The sequence below is a fragment of the Oncorhynchus mykiss genome, chromosome 22, assembly GCF_013265735.2.
Source record: "Oncorhynchus mykiss isolate Arlee chromosome 22, USDA_OmykA_1.1, whole genome shotgun sequence".
Lineage (NCBI taxonomy): Eukaryota > Metazoa > Chordata > Actinopteri > Salmoniformes > Salmonidae > Oncorhynchus > Oncorhynchus mykiss.
The window spans coordinates 9,044,626-9,064,030 of record NC_048586.1 but is presented as its reverse complement, the minus strand read 5'-3'; the positions used below and the strand labels follow the sequence as shown (position 1 = coordinate 9,064,030).

The following is a 19,405-nucleotide window of genomic DNA, read 5'->3' as shown; positions in this document are numbered from 1 at the left end:
CATGGAACTCTATTCCACATCAGGTAACTGATGCAAGCTGTAGAATCATATTTTAAAAGCAGGTAAAAATACACCTCATGGAACAGTGGGGACTGTGAAGTAACACAAACATAGGCACAGACACATGCATACACACACGATAACATACGCACTATACACACACATGGATTTTGTGTTGTAGATATGTGGTAGTTGAGTATGGGCGGGAGGGCACACACTTAGTGTGTTATGAATTCCGCAATGAATGTATTGTAATGTATTTGTATAACTGCCTTAATTCTTCCAGACCCCAGGAAGAGTAGCTGCTGCCTTTGCAGCAGCTAATGAGGATCCATCGTAAATACAAATACAAATGTGATATTTCAGGGTTTTATTTTTAATACACTTGCAAAAATGTCTAAAAACCTGATTTTGCTTCGCCAGTATTGGGTATTGTGTGTAGATTGATGAGGGGGAAAAAAAACGATTTAATCAATTTTAGAATAAGGTAACACATTTTGTAAAAAGTCAAGAGGTCTGAATGCTTTCCGAATGCACTGTAGCCAATATGCTGTGATAATGTATTAGGCGTACTTACTACAAAAATGTAATTCCTACAGATATAAACGTTAACGAAACTAACCAAATGTGTAGACATAGCCTTATCCGCTAGTTAGCCTATTTTTTTTATTACAGCAACAAACATATAGATTTACTCGTCGACGTAGGCTATTTGTATCATGTTGAACGTGAAAGCAAATGCAACTGTCTTGCATAAAAACTAAGAACGAACTAACTGAAGTAACACCCATAACAGACCACCCACATACTGAGAAGGGGGACCCGCCAGCAAGGACAGAGAAGACTGAGTTCAGTCAGTGGAGGGCTAGTGGAGGACGCCATTGAAACCGAGAACTGACAGACTTTAAATTTGTAGCGAAAGAATAACTATGAAATGGGGAAAATTCAACAACTATTTCTACGTTGAATTAAAGTTGTAGTGCCAATGAACACAACTTTCGTTGCCAGTTCGTGGGAGATGACGGTCCTCAACGCTGTTCTAGAGGTAAGAGAATAGTAGTGGAGGTGGGGAGTCTACCAGGACAATGGAGAAAGTTTTAGCTAGCGAGTTAATAGAAGCTAGCTAGAAACAGGGTCACAGGGGGACGACGGTATTCAAAATCTTTAAATAGCAGAAATTATGTAAGTAGCTAGCTAGACCTTTATAGGTTATTGAAGCGTATGTATGTTGTCATTTGTAACGGTGAGTGAACGGTGTCTGTGTCAATCATGCGAAACTCGTGTTTTTTGTGTGTCTACGTTAACCCCTCCCCCAGTGCTGTCTGTATAAATAATTATTTTACAAACTCTAAAAACAACTGAACGACCCTTTCTTGACAGCAAATGTTGTTAAAGTAGTACATCTGGAAAGTTGGGTTTAATATTTGAAGGGGTGACCTGAGCTGTTTGTCAGAGTTTTGTTGACAGTAAATAACTAGGCTGCAGCTTTCTAATTCATAGACGCTAACTATCTTTACTGCCTATTGCCAATAGTATCAAAGATTTTTTATAACTAACCCAAGATGGACCGTAGCCTGTCATTTCCAATAGGAGCAAATTAGTCAGTGGGCAGAACAAGCGAGGTACTATTGGTGCGTTCTAGCATGTATTTCCGTTAGGGAACGCCTACTCTGAAGTGCATATCTGCAGTAACTCGATTCGCCCTTGCATTCCTAAAATAATTAAACATTTTTTTTGGCAAAGGCTAAAGTCTACAAAAGGTAGGCGACTCTGTTCGTAACATATTCTATTTTTTGGGACCAGACAACTTTATTGATTCTCAAACGTTTCATTGATGAGCAGAATGTCGGCTGAAATCTCTCGCCCCATTTTTTTCCCACTGCCAGCCACTGGGCTTCCTCTCATCACCATATATGGTTGTGAGTGGAATCGCCAACCGGATGTTTCAGATTTCTCCATACTTCATCTTTATACATTGGGTGAAACATCTGGCTCATTGTTCGATCTGTGATAGTATCTTCGGGCCATGAGAGTTTTGTAAATAGCCTCGGCGCTCCGTACGGTTTTGGAAACATATAACGTACCGTATATCAGCGATAAATCATTTTCAAAATAAAAGGTTAAATTAACTACACACATTTTATAGGGTTAGGGTTCCCACATGGCCATGTTTCAGCGTTTGTTTACGGAAGACAGAATCAACTGCCTGTGTTCATTGACCATCTGTCTCTGAACACCTGTGTGTAAATGGAAGACGGATGCCACAAACGTGTTGTCACTGAAAACACAGTCGACTTCAACAGTGTTAACCGGTTAATTGTATAATTTGCATTTGTGGAATTATTTTGATGTGGTATCGAAGTAGATGGCTTTATGTTTCTAGAACTGTACCGCAATTGACAATTGATTCATGTTTAGATTGAGTATTTTGCTGCCAGGGCCAATTCATCTCTAAACAGAACGAACATGTAAGGTCCTTGGACTATAAGGAGTAACGTTAGTCTCCTTTAGTCCATTATTAGGCTGTAGCTTACTCTGTAAATTGTAAGCCTAGCTAATGCAACACGTACAAAAGTAACTTAACTTAAGAATTCAGACAGAGTAAAAGCGCAATACAGTTAGCTTATACATTTAACTACATCGACTCCTGTTGGCACTCCCTGTATATAGCCATACAATTTGATTTGATAACTAGGTATTATTTTTAGGTCACGGAATGAAGGAAAACAGTTTCATCCATTCCACAGGGTGTGGAAGTTTATTCTGCATTCCAGCTGCGCAAGTCTGGATCTCTGGTCTGGACCAGTGGTCTGGACTCAAGGGATCAAATCCTTATCTTGTTGTCTTTGCTGTCTGGCTGTGTTGCCATGCCATATTATCCCATTAATGTAAGAAACCACAGCCCGATAGCATCACTGGGGGCGAGCTCCCAGCCATCCCAAAATTGCCAAAGACTGTTGAATAGCTAACAACTACTACTGCCTCCCTCACCCACAGACCATCAGCACTGACTTAATGTTCATCCACAGGTATTTACCCACGCAGACACACCTACACTGACACTTAGTATGCCAAACATTAGGAACACCTTCCTAATATTGAGTGTCCCCCCCAGAACTCTACAAGGTGTCAAGCGTTCCACAGGGATGCTGGCCATGTTGACTCCAATGCTTCTCAAAGTTGTCAAGTTGGCTGCATGTCCTTTGAGTGGTATAACATTCTTGATTCACATGGGAAACTGTTGAGCGTGAATAACCCAGCAGCGTTGCAGTTCTTGACACAAACCGGTGCGTCTGGCACCTACCATACCCAGTTCAAAGGACCTTTTGTCTTGCCCATTCACCCTCTGAATCACACAATCATGTCTCAAGGCTTAAAAATCATTCTTTAACCTGTCTTCTCCCCTTCATCTACACTGATTGAAGTGGATGTAACAGGTGACATCAATAAGGGATCATAGCTTTCACCTAGTCAGTCTGTCATGGAAAGAGCGGGTATCTTTAATGTTTTGTAAACTCAGTGTACACACACACACACACACACACACTCATCACCATGCACACATCCACTTATGCTGCTGCTATATTGATTATTATCATTCATATTTATCTGGCTACCAGTCACGTTTTACCCCTGTTTACATGTACATAACTACCTCAATCACTCCATTACCCCTGTTTACATGTACATAACTACCTCAATCACTCCATTACCCCTGTTTACATGTACATAACTACCTCAATCACTCCATTACCCCTGTTTACATGTACATAACTACCTCAATCACTCCATTACCCCTGTTTACATGTACATAACTACCTCAATCACTCCATTACCCCTGCACATTCTAATAATAGTACTGGCACTGACCTGTATATAACTGCATTCTCACAATTTTTTTTTTGTCTCTTTCATTTTTTTTCCCATGTATTATTACTGCTCTGTTGGGATGAGCTCGCAAGTAAGCATTTTATTGCCTGGCTGCCCAGACTCCTTTCTCTGGCCAAATGCTACGCCACAGACATTAGTTTCTTCTCTGCAATGAGTCTGGATCTGAATACCTGCACGACCCTTCACCGAATGTAAACACATTCCGGTCCGTCTGATTGGTCCAGAATCCGATGGGTTGGGCCAGAGACAGAACACGCGTGGGTAAAGTGGTGGTTTGAAAATGTTTTATTGGCTTTGATACTCTGATTGGTTAGAGACAATCCAATCGCTGATGACTTACAATTGTACAATGCCCCTCGTCTTAACAACAAACGACTTCAAGGATGGCAGTCTCAGACTGAAGTATGTAGCGAATGACAGAGCAGCTGAAGAATTTAGTGTGAGTCGTCAGGCTAAGCATTTCACTGTTTTACACCTGCTGTAAGCTGTGCATGTGACAATAAAACGTTGAAACCTGAATAAATTAAACTAGACTACAGTATTTTGTGCTGCTGCATCGGGCACATTCGTGTAATTAGATTGACAAATTACCTAACATGTATAAATGTCAGTCTCTCTGTTTTCATTTTAGTGAACTAATCTGGCTTCTCTTCTTCCCCATACATATTCAATGTGCATAGCTTACGCACTAGCTAAACAATGAGAGCAAGGGGGAGAGTGTGTTTGTCTGTGTCCTAACCTAACCATTAGAGGATAAAATGCAAAACTGACCTTGGGTCAGTCTGGGTAAACTACATTTGAACCCTTGAGGCTTCAACCCCAACTAACCTCAACTCCAAGCCTGTGGTTGTGTGCAGTTCATTCTAACCCTATCCTCTCCCCTCCTTCTAGTCCCCTGGTATGCCCTGTCTCCTCCGGCAGCCCAGCACCTCACCATGAATGCTAGCGGGAATGTCTCTACTGCGGGAAACGCCACAGCTGCGTGGGACGCTGGTGGGGGCCCGGTGGTGCTGGAGTCAGTGTTCATCGTCACCATTGCCCTCCTGGCCTGCCTGGGCAACTTCCTCATCGTGGCCACTCTGTACCGCAGGCCCTACCTCCTCACACCCAGCAACAAGTTTGTGTTCAGCCTGACCCTGTCCAACCTGCTGCTGTCAGTGCTGGTGTTGCCCTTTGTGGCGGTGAGCTCAGTACGGCGGGAGTGGGTGTTTGGTGTGGTGTGGTGCAACTTTACCGCCCTGATCTACCTGCTCATCAGCTCGGCCAGTATGCTCACCCTGGGGGCCATCGCCATTGACAGGTCAGTGATAGTACCCCTACACTGGGATGGCTGCTTGCAAGGTACAATATGTTTGTTGGGGATGTTGTGCTGGAGGTGTTCACTGGTCCAAAAAGTTGGATCCGTTCCGAAATGGACCTGTGGTTTTCCCACCCGGATCCGATATTTTTAAATATAGAGACCTGTTCTGTATATACCTGATCAGATCCAGACCTGGCCTGATCCAAGCCAAGTGAGGGAAGCAGCAGATAAAGCACGAGAGGAGGGAGAGGTCCTGCTCTAGCAGGTGGGGGAGGGGCCATACTGTCAGTGAGTGAGACAGGAAGGAGGGAGAGACAGCAACCATCCAACAAGCTGACTCGCACTATAGTAGACTAATAGTTGCCAAATCTACACTGAACAAAAATATAAGCGCAACATGTAAAGTGTTGGTCCTGAGCTAAAATAAAAGATCCCTGAAATTTTCCATATACACAAAAAGCTTATTTCTTTCAAATGTTGTGCACAAATGTATTTAGATTCCTGTTGGAGAGCATTTCTCCTTTACCAAAATAATCCATCCACCTGACAGGTGTGGCATATCAAGAAGCTGATTAAACACCATGATCATTACACATTGTGCTGGGGACAATAAAATTCCACTCTAACACAGATGTCTCAAGTTTTGAGGGAGCGTGCAATTGGCATGCTGACTGCTGGAATGTCCACCAGAGCTGTTGCCAGATAATTGAATGTTAATTTCTCTACCATAAACCACCTCCAATGTCATTTTAGAGAATTTGGCAGTACTTCCAACTGGCCTCACAACCGCAGACCACGTGAATGGCGTTGTGTGGGTGAGCAGTTTGCTGATGTCAACGTTGTGAACAGTGTCCCATGGTGGCGGGGGGGTTATAGTATGGGCAGGCATAAGCTACGGACAATGAACACAATTCCATTTTACCGATTCCAATTAGAATGCACAGAGATACAGTAATGAGATCCTGCGGCCCATCGTCGTGCCATTCATCTGGCGCCATCACCTCATGTTTCAATCTGATAATGCATGGCCCAATGTCGGAAGGATCTGTACACAATACACGGAAGCTGAAAATGTCCATGGCCTGCATACTCGACAGACATGTCACTCATTGGGCAAGTTTGGGATTCTCTGGATCGAAGTGTACGACAGCGTGTTCCAGTGCCCGCCAATATCCAGTAACTTCGCACAGCCATTGAAGAGGAGTGGGACAACATTCCACAGGCCACAATCAACAGCCTGATCAAATCAAATCAAATGTATTTATATAGCCCTTCGTACATCAGCTGATATCTCAAAGTGCTGTACAGAAACCCAGCCTAAAACCCCAAACAGCAAGCAATGCAGGTGTAGAAGCACGGTGGCTTGGAAAAACTCCCTAGAAAGGCCAAAACCTAGGAAGAAACCTAGAGAGGAACCAGGCTATGTGGGGTGGCCAGTCCTCTTCTGGCTGTGCCGGGTGGAGATTATAACAGAACATGGCCAAGATGTTAAAATGTTCATAGATGGCCAGCATGGTCCAATAATAATCACAGGCAGAACAGTTGAAACTGGAGCAGCAGCACGGCCAGGTGGACTGGGGACAGCAAGGAGTCATCATGTCAGGTAGTCAGTCCTGAGGCATGGTCCTAGGGCTCAGGTCCTCCGAGAGAGAGAAAGAAAGAGAATTAGAGAGAGCACACTTAAATTCACACAGGACACCGAATAGGGCAGGAGAAGTACTCCAGATATAACAAACTGACCCTAGCCCCCCGACTCTCTGCGAGAGATGTCGTGCTGCATGAGGCAAATGGTGATCACACCAGATTCTTATCCATGCCCCTACCTTTTTTTGTAAGTTATCTGTGACCAACAGATTCGTATCTGAATTCGTAGTCATGAAATTGTTGCATGTTGCTTTTATATTTTTGTTCAGTATAGGTTATTTAACATCCAATATGTAGTACCGGTCTTGACTGCATCAAACCAGGAGGAGCTAGTTAATATTAGCTTGCAAGGCTAGTTGAGGCTGCAGTCTTGCGCTTTCTCATCGTAACAACGACATTCAGAAAATTATGTAGAGGCCTACCTGTTGGCTCTTGGTTGTTGTAGTCCATCTTTCCCCTTTAATGTTTAATTCTATTTTAATTCCATCTTCCATTAAGCATCTCCTAACTTTTGCCAGACACGGAGGCTCTGTGACCGTAGCCTAAAAATCCCTGTCACTTCCTGCCTGGTTGGTTGTTATGCTGCTCATCCCCGGAACATACTTTCTTGGTGGAATTTCCTTGCACGTTAAAATGTATGTAGGATTCCCGAACTGCGATGTTTTTTTCTCTCCATTGCTTCACAATCTATCATATTGTGCTCAATCATTTTTTGATATTTTTTACACTGATAGAATGTATGGATTTGATAATGACATTATCATTGTGCCCACAGGTACTATGCTGTACTGTACCCCATGATCTACCCCATGAAGATCACAGGCAACCGGGCGGTGGTGGCAATCGTCTATGTGTGGGTGCACTCCCTGGTGGGCTGCCTGCCACCCCTCTTCGGCTGGTCCTCCTTCGAGTTCGACCGCTTCAAGTGGACATGCGTGGCGGCCTGGCACCGCACCCCTGCCTACACCGCCTTCTGGGTCACCTGGTGCAGCCTGCCGCCACTGCTCGCCATGTTGGCCTGCTACGGCGTAATCTTCCGCGTGGCACGCCTCAAGGCCCGCAAGGTGCATTGTGGGACGACGGTGGTCGCGTCTTCAGAAGAAACGTCATCGGGTGCTCAGAGGAACGACCAGCGTAAAAACTCATCTACGTCCACGTCGTCCAATGGAAGCCGGTGGAGTTTAGTGTATGCTGGGAGCCAGTGCAAGGCTTTCGTCACCATTATGGTGGTGATCGGGACCTTCCTGGTGACCTGGGGCCCCTACGTGGGGGTGGTGTGTACAGAGGCCCTGTGGGGTCAGGGCAGCGTGTCCCAGGGCCTGGAGACCCTGGTGGCTTGGCTGTCCTTCTGCAGCGCCGTCTGCCACCCGCTCATCTACGGCCTGTGGAACAAGACTGTGCGAAAGGAACTGCTGGGCATGTGCTTCGGGGATCGCTACTACCGCGTGGAGTCGTTCGCCACACGCCACCGCACGTCACGCCTCTTCAGCATCTCCAACCGCATCACAGGTGAGCAGGGGGAGGGTGCTGGTAGTGTTAGGTTGAGGCTGTGGATGGATGAGATTTGAACTGGCTTTGTGTGCTGAAAACCAGCACAACCTTACTGGTGCAACATAAAATCTTGTTCTGTTGTGTTCTTTGTTGTGCTGTATGGCTGACCCTGCTATTGTGTTAATAGTTAAGTTGACTGTGTTACATTGTGTTGTGGTGTGTTGTATGTAGGGCTGTGACAGTCATTACGTATGGGAATTCCCATTCAAGTCAATGATTGCATAATGGGTGGACTGGCTGCTATTGCGAGTGTACCGATAAGAGTACAGCAGGAAGTATACCCATCAATATGTGCTGTGATTTGTTGATTCAACTGGACATCATTTGAATTCACATTCTACATTACCATGGAAATTATTGCGTCACAATACCAGGCAGCCATTGCGAGTGTAAACTCCCAGTCCAATGGCCAGGGCTAGAGTTTCCAAGCCGTTCTATTCATTATATTTCTATGTGTGCTGCTGCAGGGAAGGGACATTGCCTAGGCAACATATAACTCCTTGCTTATTTCAGTAAGGAGAAAAAAAAGTTGAATCACGTTGGTAAGAGTCCATGTTACCGCAGAAAGAGACACTAACGCATGAATGGGCGGCTGTCCCGACTTCAGTCAACCAATTGTGGAACAAACACCTATGACGGTTATTTTATTTTCATCACTGTCTTCATCCATAACCGTTGGTTATACGATTATACATAATTGTGCCAGCCCTAATTGTATGGCGTTGTATATTTGACCCGGCTGTTGTGTTTCTTCCTGCAGACCTGGGCATGTCCCCTCACCTGACGGCCATGTTGGTGGGAGGAGGGCAGCTCCTGGCCCCCGGCAGCAGCACTGGAGACACCGGCTTCAGTTTCACTCAGGACTCATGTGAGTGGCGCACACAGAAAGCTGGCAAAGACACGACACTGTTTCCATAAGACGATTCAAACAAGGCCTTTAAGTCCTAGTCGAAATGCAGTGTCTGAATGTACTGAACAGTACAGATATAGCTGGGGCATAGTCATTGTGGAAACTGTTTACTGTTTAAGAACAAAACAGGGTCCCTCCCTTTTTCATTTGCTTCCGTTGAATAAATGTTTTGCAACATAATGAATACGCCCCTGGTCTTCCAGTACCTTTTAAAACTGCTCCCTTAGGGCTTTATTGCTGACAAATATTGTTTAGCCTAGTTCTCTGTTGTATCATCATCATCCCTCAGCTGTGTTCTGATCGGCCCAGATTCCTGGTTTGTGGCTCATGTCTTGGCAGATGGTAGTGTGTGTACTGTATTATCATGTGTAATCATCTGTCATGTGTGTGTGATGCTCCTCATTGGTGCAGCATCACAGGCGTCATCACAGGCGTCATCACAGGCGTCATCACAGGCGTTATCACAGGCGTCATCACAGGCGTCATCACAGGCGTCATCACAGGCGCCATCACAGGCGTCATCACAGAAATTATCACAGGCATCATCACAGGCGTCATCACAGGCATCATCACAGACATTATCACAGGCATCATCACAGGCATTATCACAGGCATCATCACAGGCATCATCACAGGCATTCACACACTTTTTTTCACATTTACTTTTTTTGTCATTTAGCAGACGCTCTTATTATTTTCATACTTTTTTTTGTCATACTGGTCCCCCGTGGGAATCGAACCCACAACCCTGGCATTTCAAGCGCCATGCTCTATCAACTGAGTTACCTGATTTAATACTATTTTGAGTCTTTCGGATTCGTTTAGAGAAGACACACATTGTAAGTACAATAGGATTTATTTTCTTTAGTGTCTGTCTGCTATGCATCTTTTGGTTCCTTAATCTCTACTGAAATACTGCACTACAAATACACTACAAAATACTGAAGGTCATGAATCCCCCCCTTTCCCCATACAGGTACAGATGTGATGCTGCTTGACAACTTCTCCACAGATGGCCCCTCCCACATTGGAAGCGTGGCCGTAAAGAGGCGGAGCTCGGTCACCTTTGAAGACGAGCAACAGCAGAATTCCAAAGGTACCTGTCCGTTCTCACTCGAGAATGAAACGTTTGGGGGGCTGCTGCAGTTCGAACAATGTTATGCTTATTTCCCTCGCGGCAGTCAAGCAATTGTATTCCGTCAAGAGTCAAAGTAGTCCGGTGGCGGTCGCATCTAGACCTCGCTTCAAAGCTATCAATAAATCATTTTATTTGTATGCCAAGCAATCGCAACTGTACATTGTTTGAAGCACACTTTTTATTAAGTCTCTAAGGGTGTTTTCACATATAGTCCTCTTTTAAACAAACCGATCTTAGTCTTCTTTAAAGTGACCTCTGGGGTAAAAAAAATATAAAAGAACTCAGTTCTCTTTGCCTTTGAATGAGGACTCAACTTTTTTTCCAGTGCACTTCAACTGTTTTGTGGGCCGAGTCCTCTTTACATTCACATTGCTATGTTTTTCCAAGATGCACTCTACGTTTTTACAAAGATCAGGACAAGCCATTCAATCAGAATGTGTTATTGAACAGCTAGATATACCTACTTACATTTTGGAAGCTAATAGATTGCATTTAGTCAAAGTATGAGCCATAATAATTGTAATTAGAAGATACTATTAACATGAAAATGTGATTGGTAACAGAACAAATAGCAAAATAATGCAAAATAACTAGAGATTTTGTACCCTTTTTATGATTCTCAGCAAATATGTTGTCTTCTCACCCTATTCAAAACCCACAATCAATAAACAATTTATGAGCCTATAGATCACATATTGCAAACAAATTATCTAAACTAAAAACTCAATGTGAGGGGTTATGGCAGGGGAAACGGTGTTGCAGTAGTTTAGAGTGAGGGGTTATGGCAGGGGAAACGGTGTTGCAGTAGTCTAGTGTGAGGGGTTATGGCAGTAGTCTAGTGTGAGGGGTTATGGCAGGGGAAACGGTGTTGCAGTAGTCTAGTGTGAGGGGTTATGGCAGGGGAAACGGTGTTGCAGTAGTCTAGTGTGGTGCGGGAATAATGACAAGGGAACCTTGAGCTTTGCGTTCGCATTGTCCTAAAAAAGGGACCGCCTGAGACCACCTCTCTAGATGTTGTCAGTTCGATTCGCTTTGGGGGCTCTTTTGAGGGGTCTGAGTTCCTTTGGAGTGTTCACACTGCACAAAAAATTAAGCGTACCTCAGCTCCAATAAGGCCCCTATGGTGAACGAGAGGCTTGTAGAATCATGATTCTTTCAAGTTTTTAGGTCGCCGGTAGGGGGTCCTGTGTGCTTTGGGCATTACTGAATCAATATTTTTATTTTTTTATTTCATCTTTATTTAACCAGGTAGGCCAGTTGAGAACAAGTTCTCATTTACAATTGTGACCTGGCCAAGACAGAGCAAAGCAGTGCGAAACAAACAACAGAGTTACACATGGGTTACACATGGGATAAACAAATGTACAGTCAATAACACAATAGAAAAATCTATATACAGTGTGTGCAAATGTAGTAAGATTAGGGAGGTAAGGCAATAAATAGGCCATAGTGGCGAAATAATTACAATTTAGCAATTAAACACTGGAGTGATAGATATGCAGAAGATTAATGTGCAAGTAGAGATACTGGGGTGCAAAGGAGCAAAAAATAAATAACAATATGGGGATGAGGTAGTTGGGTGGGCTATTTACAGATGGGCTATGTACAGGTGCAAATATCTGTCAGCTGCTCTGACAGCTGATGCTTAAAGTTAGTGAGGGAGACATTAGTCTCCAGCTTCAGTGATTTTTGCAATTCATTCCAGTCATTGGCAGCAGAGAACTGTAAGGAAAGGCGGCCAAAGGAGGAGTTGGCTTTGGGGGTGACCAGTGAAATATACCCGCAGGAGCATGTGCTACGGGTGGGTGCTGTTATGGTGACCAGTGAGCTAAGATAAGGCGGGGCTTTACCTAGCAAAGACTTATAGATGACCTGGAGTCAGTGGGTTTGGCGACGAATATGAAGCGAGGGCCAGCCAACGAGAGCATACAGGTCGCAGTGGTGGGTAGTATATGGGGCTATGGTGACAAAACGAATGGCACTGTGATAGACTATATCCAATTTGCTGAGTAGAGTGTTGAAGGCTATTTTGTAAATGACATCGCCGAAGTCAAGGATCGGTAGGATAGTCAGTTTTACGAGGGTATGTTTGGCAGCATGAGTGAAGGATGCTTTGTTGCAAAATAGGAAGCCGATTCTAGATTTAATTTTGGATTGGAGATGCTTAATGTGTGTCTGGAAGGAGAGTTTACAGTCTAACCAGACGCCTAAGTATTTGTAGTTGTCCACATATTCTAACTCAGAACCGTCCAGAGTAGTGTTGCTAGACGGGAGGGTGCGGGCAGCGATCGGTTGAAGAGCATGCATTTAGTTTGCTTGCATTTAAGAGCAGTTGGAGGCTACGGAAGGAGTGTTGTATGGCATTGAAGCTTGTCTGGAGGTTAGTTAACACAGTGTCCAAAGAAGGGCCAGAAGTATACAGAATGGTGTCGTCTGCGTCGAGGTAGATCAGAGAATCACCAGCAGCAAGAGCGACATCATTGATGTACAGAGAAGAGTCGGCCCGAGAATTGAACCCTGTGGCACCTCCATAGAGACTGTTCGAAGTCTAGACAACAGGCCCTCCGATTTGACACACTGAACTCTATCTGAGAAGTAGTTGGTGAACCAGGCGAGGCAGTCATTTGAGAAACCAAGGCTGTTGAGTCTGCCGATAAGAATGCGGTGATTGACAGCCTTGGCCAGGTCGATGAATACGGCTGCACAGTATTGTCTTTTATCGATGGCGGTTATGATATTGTTTAGGATCTTGAGCGTGGCTGAGGTGCACCCACGACCAGCTCGGAAACCAGATTGCATAGCGGAAAAGGTACGGTAGGATTCGAAATGGTCGGTGATCTGTTTGTTAATTTGGCTTTCGAAGACCTTAGAAAGGCAGGGTAGGATAGATTTGGGTCTAGAGTGTTTCCCCCTTTGAAGGGATGACCGCAGCAGCCTTCCAATCTTTAGGGATCTCAGATGATACAAAAGAGAGGTTGAACAGGCTAGTAATAGAGGTTGGAACAATTGCAGGGGATAATTTTAGAAAGAGAGGGTCCAGATTGTTTAGCCCAGCTGATTTGTAGGGGTCCATATTTTGCAGCTCTTTTAGGACATCAGCTGTCTGGATTTGGGTGAAGGAGAAATGGGGGAGGCTTGGGCAAGTTGCTGTGGGGGGTGCAGAACTGTTGACTGGGATAAGGGTAGCCAGGTGTAAAGCATGGCTAGCCGTAGAAAAATGCTTATTGAAATTCTCGATTATCGTAGATTTATCGGTGGTGACAGTGTTTCCCAGCCTCAGTGCAGTGGGCAGCTGGGAGGAGGTGCTCTTATTCTCCATGGACTTTACTGTGTCCCAGAACTTTTTGGAGTTTGTGCTGCAGGATACAAATTTATGTTAGGAAAGCAAAGACTAGCTTTTTCAAACTGCCTGTGTATTTTGGTTCCTAACTTCCCTGAAAAGTTGCATATCGCGGGGGCTATTCGATGCTAATGTAGTACGCCACAGGATGTTTTTGTGCTGGTCTGGAGTGAACTAAGGGCTATATCTGTTCTTAGTTAAAAAAAAAATGGAATGGGGCATGCTTATTTAAGATGGCGAGGAAAGCACTTTTAAAGAACAACTAGGCATCCTCAACTGACGGAATGAGGTCAGTATCCTTCCAGGATACCCGGGCCAGGTCGGTTAGAAAGGCCTGCTCGCTGAAGTGTTTTAGGGAGCGTTTGACAGTGATGAGGGGTGGTTGTTTGACCGCGGACCCATTACGGACGCAGGCAGTGAAGCAGTGATGGCTGAGATCCTGGTTGAAGACAGCAGAGGTGTATTTAGAGGGCAGGTTGGTCACGATGATATCTATGAGGGTGCCTGTGTTTACGGATTTAGGGTTTTACCTGGTAGGTTCCATGATAATTTGTGTGAGATTGGGGGCATCTATCTTAGATTGTAGGATGGCCGGGGTGTTAAACATATCCCAGTTTAGGTTACCTAACAGTACTCTGAAGATAAATGGGGGGCAATTAGTTCACATATGGTGTCCAGGGCGCAGCTGGGGGCTGAGGGAGGTCTATAGCAAGCAGCACCAGTGAGACTTATTTCTGGAAAGGTGGATTTTTAAAAGTAGAAGCTCGAACTGTTTGGGCACAGAACTGGATAGCATGACAAAACTCTGCAGGCTATCTCTGCAGTAGATTGCAACTTTGGCCCCCTTTGGCAGTTCTATCTTGGAGGAAAATGTTGTAGTTAGGGATGGAATTTTCAGAATTTTTGGTGACCTTCCTAAGCCAGGATTCAGACTCGGCTAGGACATCAGGGTTGCTGGAGTGTGCTAAAGCAGGGAATAAAACTAACTTAGGGAGGAGGCTTCTGATGTTAACATGCATGAAACCAAGACTTTTACGGTTACAGAATTAATTAAATGAAAAATTATGAAAATTAATTAATGAAATGAGTCGAAAGATTTGTTCTTTTGACTGAATGAGTTGAAAAGATTTGAGCCAGTAAAAAGACAACTTCCCGTCACTAGTACATTCGTTCCACTTAGGCATTTGAGCAATCAGACTTCTGTGTAAATGTGTTCAATATTTATTTGAGCAATTTCGCATCAGGTCTTCATTACCATTCATTGTAATAGTGCTGCAAGGATGACCCGAATTTCTGTTCCCTTTCCTCTCAGCTGCAGAGAGCACCACCATCCCTTCTACGGTCCAGGTCCAAGTAGAGATACACAAATCTCTGGACACCTTCGCCTCCTGCCTGGCCAGGGCCATCGAAAGCGACGCTAAGCTCACCCTCTTTGGCGAGGACACACCCCTATCTGGGGTGTTGTTTGCGGCTGCGGCGAGGGGGGCACAGAGGCCCCGTTACCTTGACGGTCAGAGACTGAGGCTGGAGAGCATCGATGAAGGTATCGTCAAAGACGACAGAGAAGACCAAGAGAGGGAGAATGCATAGAACAAATATCCCTTTTCTTCTTTAAGGTACCTAAGAGTTTATGGTACATTGGGCATTGCATACTTTATAATCTTTGAACTCAGTACGCACAGTGTATATATTTAAAATAGACATTTATAACAATGCAAGGCTTCTGCCAGTTACAGTACATGCCTCTGTTTCTATTCTCATGTGAATAGATACTTCACATTTACAAGTGGGCCCAATGACCAATTTTCATACATTGAAATCTAAAATAGCAATACAAACTAAGGACATTTTTGGACCAAATGCGTGCCATATATTGAGTGCCTTGCTAGTTGTACTATATATACACCTCTGTTAAATAGGAAGCCTTAACTACTGTATCTTGACGGTTCAATGTTTGTATTTTCATTGGAAATATTTTGTTTATGCCTATGGTAATGTCTTAAGCCACTTATTCCTTATTTTCTTTCCATGCTTAAAGACTGCCTCTTGCTGTTGTGAACAGATAAGTCTGTTGTGGAGTTTTAGATGGGGGGAGGGGGGGTGCGTTCAGCCGGGAACAACGTTGTGGAACGTTCATATAGAAATGTTTTATGTAGAACGAACATGCAGCAGCATACCACCCTGCATACCACTGCTGGCTTGCTTCTGAAGCTAAGCAGGGTTGGTCCTGGTCAGTCCCTGGATGGGAGACCAGATGCTGCTGGAAGTGGTGTTGGAGGGCCAGTAAGAGGCACTCTTTCCTCTGGTCTAAAAAATATCCCAATGCCCCCGGGCAGTGATTGGGGACACTGCCCTGTGTGGGGTGCCATCTTTCGGATGGGACGTTAAACGGGTGTCCTGACTCTCTGAGGTCATTAAAGATCCCATGGCACTTATCGTAAGAGTAGGGGTGTTAACCCCGGTGTCCTGGCTCAATTCTGGCCCTCAAACGATCACGGTCACCTAATAATCCCCATTTTACAATTGGCTCATTCATCCCCCTCCTTTACCCTGTAACTATTCCCCAGGTCGTTGCTGTAAATGAGAACGTGTTCTTAGTCAACTTACCTGGTAAAATAACGGATATAATACATGCCTCAATGACATGTCAAGTAAGGGATCATGTCAGTTCTATTCATGACATTTCTATCTGCAACCTTTCACAACATTTGCCAACTGAACGTGGCCAGGTATTCCCGGGAGGAGAACTTCCTCGTTCTCAGTAGCTGTAATGCTTTTGGAGCATAGGACCAACTTGCTGTATACTTCAACATTTCACAGTACGGCATGTGAAAACATGCCCTATAAGATAATGTACATTTGAATGCACTTGAATAATGCAGTACCCAGAGTATGAATCCGTCCCCTTCTGATTTGTATGTTGTTTTGGAAAGCCGTGACTTATCAAGTACACTATATATATACAAAAGTATGTGGACACCCCTTCAAATGAGTGAATTAGTCTATTTCAGCCAAACCTGTTGCTGACAGGTGTATAAAATCGAGCATACAACTGTGCAATCTCCATAGACAAACATTGGCAGTTGAATGGCCTTACTGAAGAGCTCAGTGACTTTCAACGTGGCTCCGTCATAGGATGCCAGGAGAACGCTACCTGCCCCAATGTGTAGTGCCAACTGTAAAGTTTGGCGGAGGAGGAATAATGGTCTTGGGCTGTTTTTCATGGTTCGGGTTAGGCCCCTTAGTTCCAGTGAAGGGAAATCTTAACGCTACAGCATACAATGACATTCTAGACGATTCTGTGCTTCCAACTGTTTGGGGAAGGCCCTTGCCTGTTTCAGCATGACAATGCCCCCGTGCACAAAGCGAGGTCCACACAGAAATGGTTTGTCAAGATCGGTGTGGAAGAACTTGACTAGTCTGCACAGAGCCCTGACCTCAACCGCATCAAACACCTTTGGGATGTATTGGAATGCTGTCTGCGAGCCAGGCCTAATCGCCCAACATCAGTGCCCGACCTCACTAATGCTCTTGTGGCTGATTGGAAGCAAGTCCCAGCAGCAATTTTCCAATGTTTAGTGGAAAGCCTTCCCAGATCATGGGAGGCTGTTGTAGCAACAAAGGGGGGACCAACTCCATTTTAATCGCCATGATTTTGGAATGAGATTTTTGACGAGCAGGTGACCACATACTTTTGATCTGTGGTGTATCTCTCCTGTCAGTATTACTCTACAATGGTCCTAGTGTGGGTGAGCTGCAGGCTTTGCAGGACTGTGGTATTTTATCAGACTGACGAAGTCAAGCACATAGTAGGACACCATAAAGCCACTTACAGTATTACTGTATTTTTCAAAATGTTTACTCTGTTGGTTAGGATTTCTGGTCATGTGGGCTCTCTATGTCCCTGTAGCGAGGGACACCTAGCCTGATCCCAGATCTGTAAGTGCTGCTTCAGTAAACGCCTCTGACTGTGCTTTCAAGCACATACTGATCTGAAGCCAGGCTAAGGTTATCACATATCTAACACGTTATACATTCTGAATCACTTCACTAGAGCACCATTTCTCACCCTGAGAGAATCACTGTCGATCCTATTAGCAATTTGGGGTGTTTACCTCAGAACTGAGTGTTCCACTCAGCGGCCAGTTTATTAGGTGTACTCGTCTAGTACCGGGTCGGGATCCACCTTTTGCTTCCAGAACAGCCTGAATTCTTTGGGGTATAGAAACATTGCTCAATTGGTATCAAGGGATCTAACGTTGGCCAGGAAATAAATCCCCACACCATTACACCACCACCAACAGCCTGTACCGTTGACACCGGGCAGGATGGAACCATGCACTCATGCTGCTGACACCAAATCCTGACTCTGCCATCGGCATGACTCAACAGGAACCGGGATTCGTCGGACCAGGCAACGTTTTTTCCATTCAATTGACCAGTGTTGATCGCGTTCCCACAGGAGCTGCCTCTTTTTGTTTTTAGCTGAATGGAGTGGAACCCGGTGTGGTCATATTCTTCAATATCCGTGACAAGAACCAACGAGTTGTGCGTTCCAAGATGCCGTTCTGCACACCGCTGTTGTACTGCGCCGTCATTTGCCTGTTTGTGGCCCACCTGTTAGCTTGCATGATTCTTGCCATTCGACCTCATCATAGAGCTGTTTTCTCCCACAGGACTGCTGCTGACTGAATTTGGTTGTTGTTGGGTCGCACCATTCTAGGTAGACCCTAGACACTGTCGTGCGTGGAAAAACCCAGAAGGCCGGCCATTTCTGAGATTCTGGAACCGGCGCCCGTGTCACCGACGATCATACCACGCTCAGTCGCTTAGGTCACTTGTTTTGCCCATTTGAACGTTCGATCAAACAGTAACTGCATTTCTCAATGCCTGTCTGTCTGCTTTATAGAGCAAGCCACGGACACGTGACTGACTGTCAGCAGAAGAAAACCATTTATGAAAAGGGTGTTGTACCTAATAAACTGGCCCTCGTGTATATCTGTATTTATCTGTGTGTCACTGTCCCAGTATGGTACTGCATTGTTAGAGCAATACTCCACAACGTAAGGTATTATACACTTTTGATTTCCACTAAGGGCTGGATTCATTCTGTATCGCATTAGATTTGCATTTATAGTGTGATTTAAAGGCAGTGTTCCCGCATTCGCAGAGATTGCATACACGGTAAACGATGCATATGTTAGCTCAATCGGAAATTACCTTTACATTTTAAAGCGGATCTTCCATGATTTGGACTGAATCCAGCCCTAAGATATTTTGTACTGTTGTAATTAAAGTTTTTTTATACATAGCAGAAGCTTTCTGTGTTTTAGTTGGCTGGGTAACAATATTTCAAGATTTCTATCATTTTGCTCACTGCCATGACTCCTAGATTGTTTAATCTTGCCAATGTCTTGCAATACTATACTCTGTAACCGAACACATTTAATCACAAAGTCCTTTTTATGCACGCTTAGACAAAAACAGAGCCCTGCATGAGGGTCAAATCTGGAGGACTAGGTGATCTCTCTCTGATGCTGACGTAAGGTTTTTAAACAGGTCAACACTCGTAAGGCCGCAGGCCCAGACGCTATTCCAGGGAGTCTTCAGGGCATGCGTAGACCAGCTGGC

At 44.7% G+C, this 19,405-nt stretch overlaps 1 protein-coding gene across 2 annotated transcripts; it reads left to right on the top strand.

The window, feature by feature from the left end:
- The first annotated feature begins 510 nt into the window (after positions 1–510).
- gpr161a (G protein-coupled receptor 161a) lies at positions 511–19,086 on the top strand. Of its 2 annotated transcripts, XM_036958648.1 has the most exons (7): positions 3,517–4,152; positions 4,783–5,191; positions 7,611–8,344; positions 9,147–9,254; positions 10,273–10,392; positions 15,087–15,390; positions 18,451–19,086. In XM_036958648.1, exons 1-6 carry the CDS (start codon positions 4,122–4,124, stop codon positions 15,362–15,364), a joined length of 1,680 nt encoding a protein of 559 aa, XP_036814543.1. In that variant the 5' UTR covers positions 3,517–4,121; the 3' UTR covers positions 15,365–15,390; positions 18,451–19,086. The 2 variants fall into 2 exon arrangements, with proteins under 2 accessions (XP_021434520.2, XP_036814543.1); XM_021578845.2 differs by lacking the exons at positions 3,517–4,152; positions 18,451–19,086 and adding an exon at positions 511–1,045 and having other exon boundaries at positions 15,087–16,063.
- Positions 19,087–19,405: the final 319 nt, after the last annotated feature.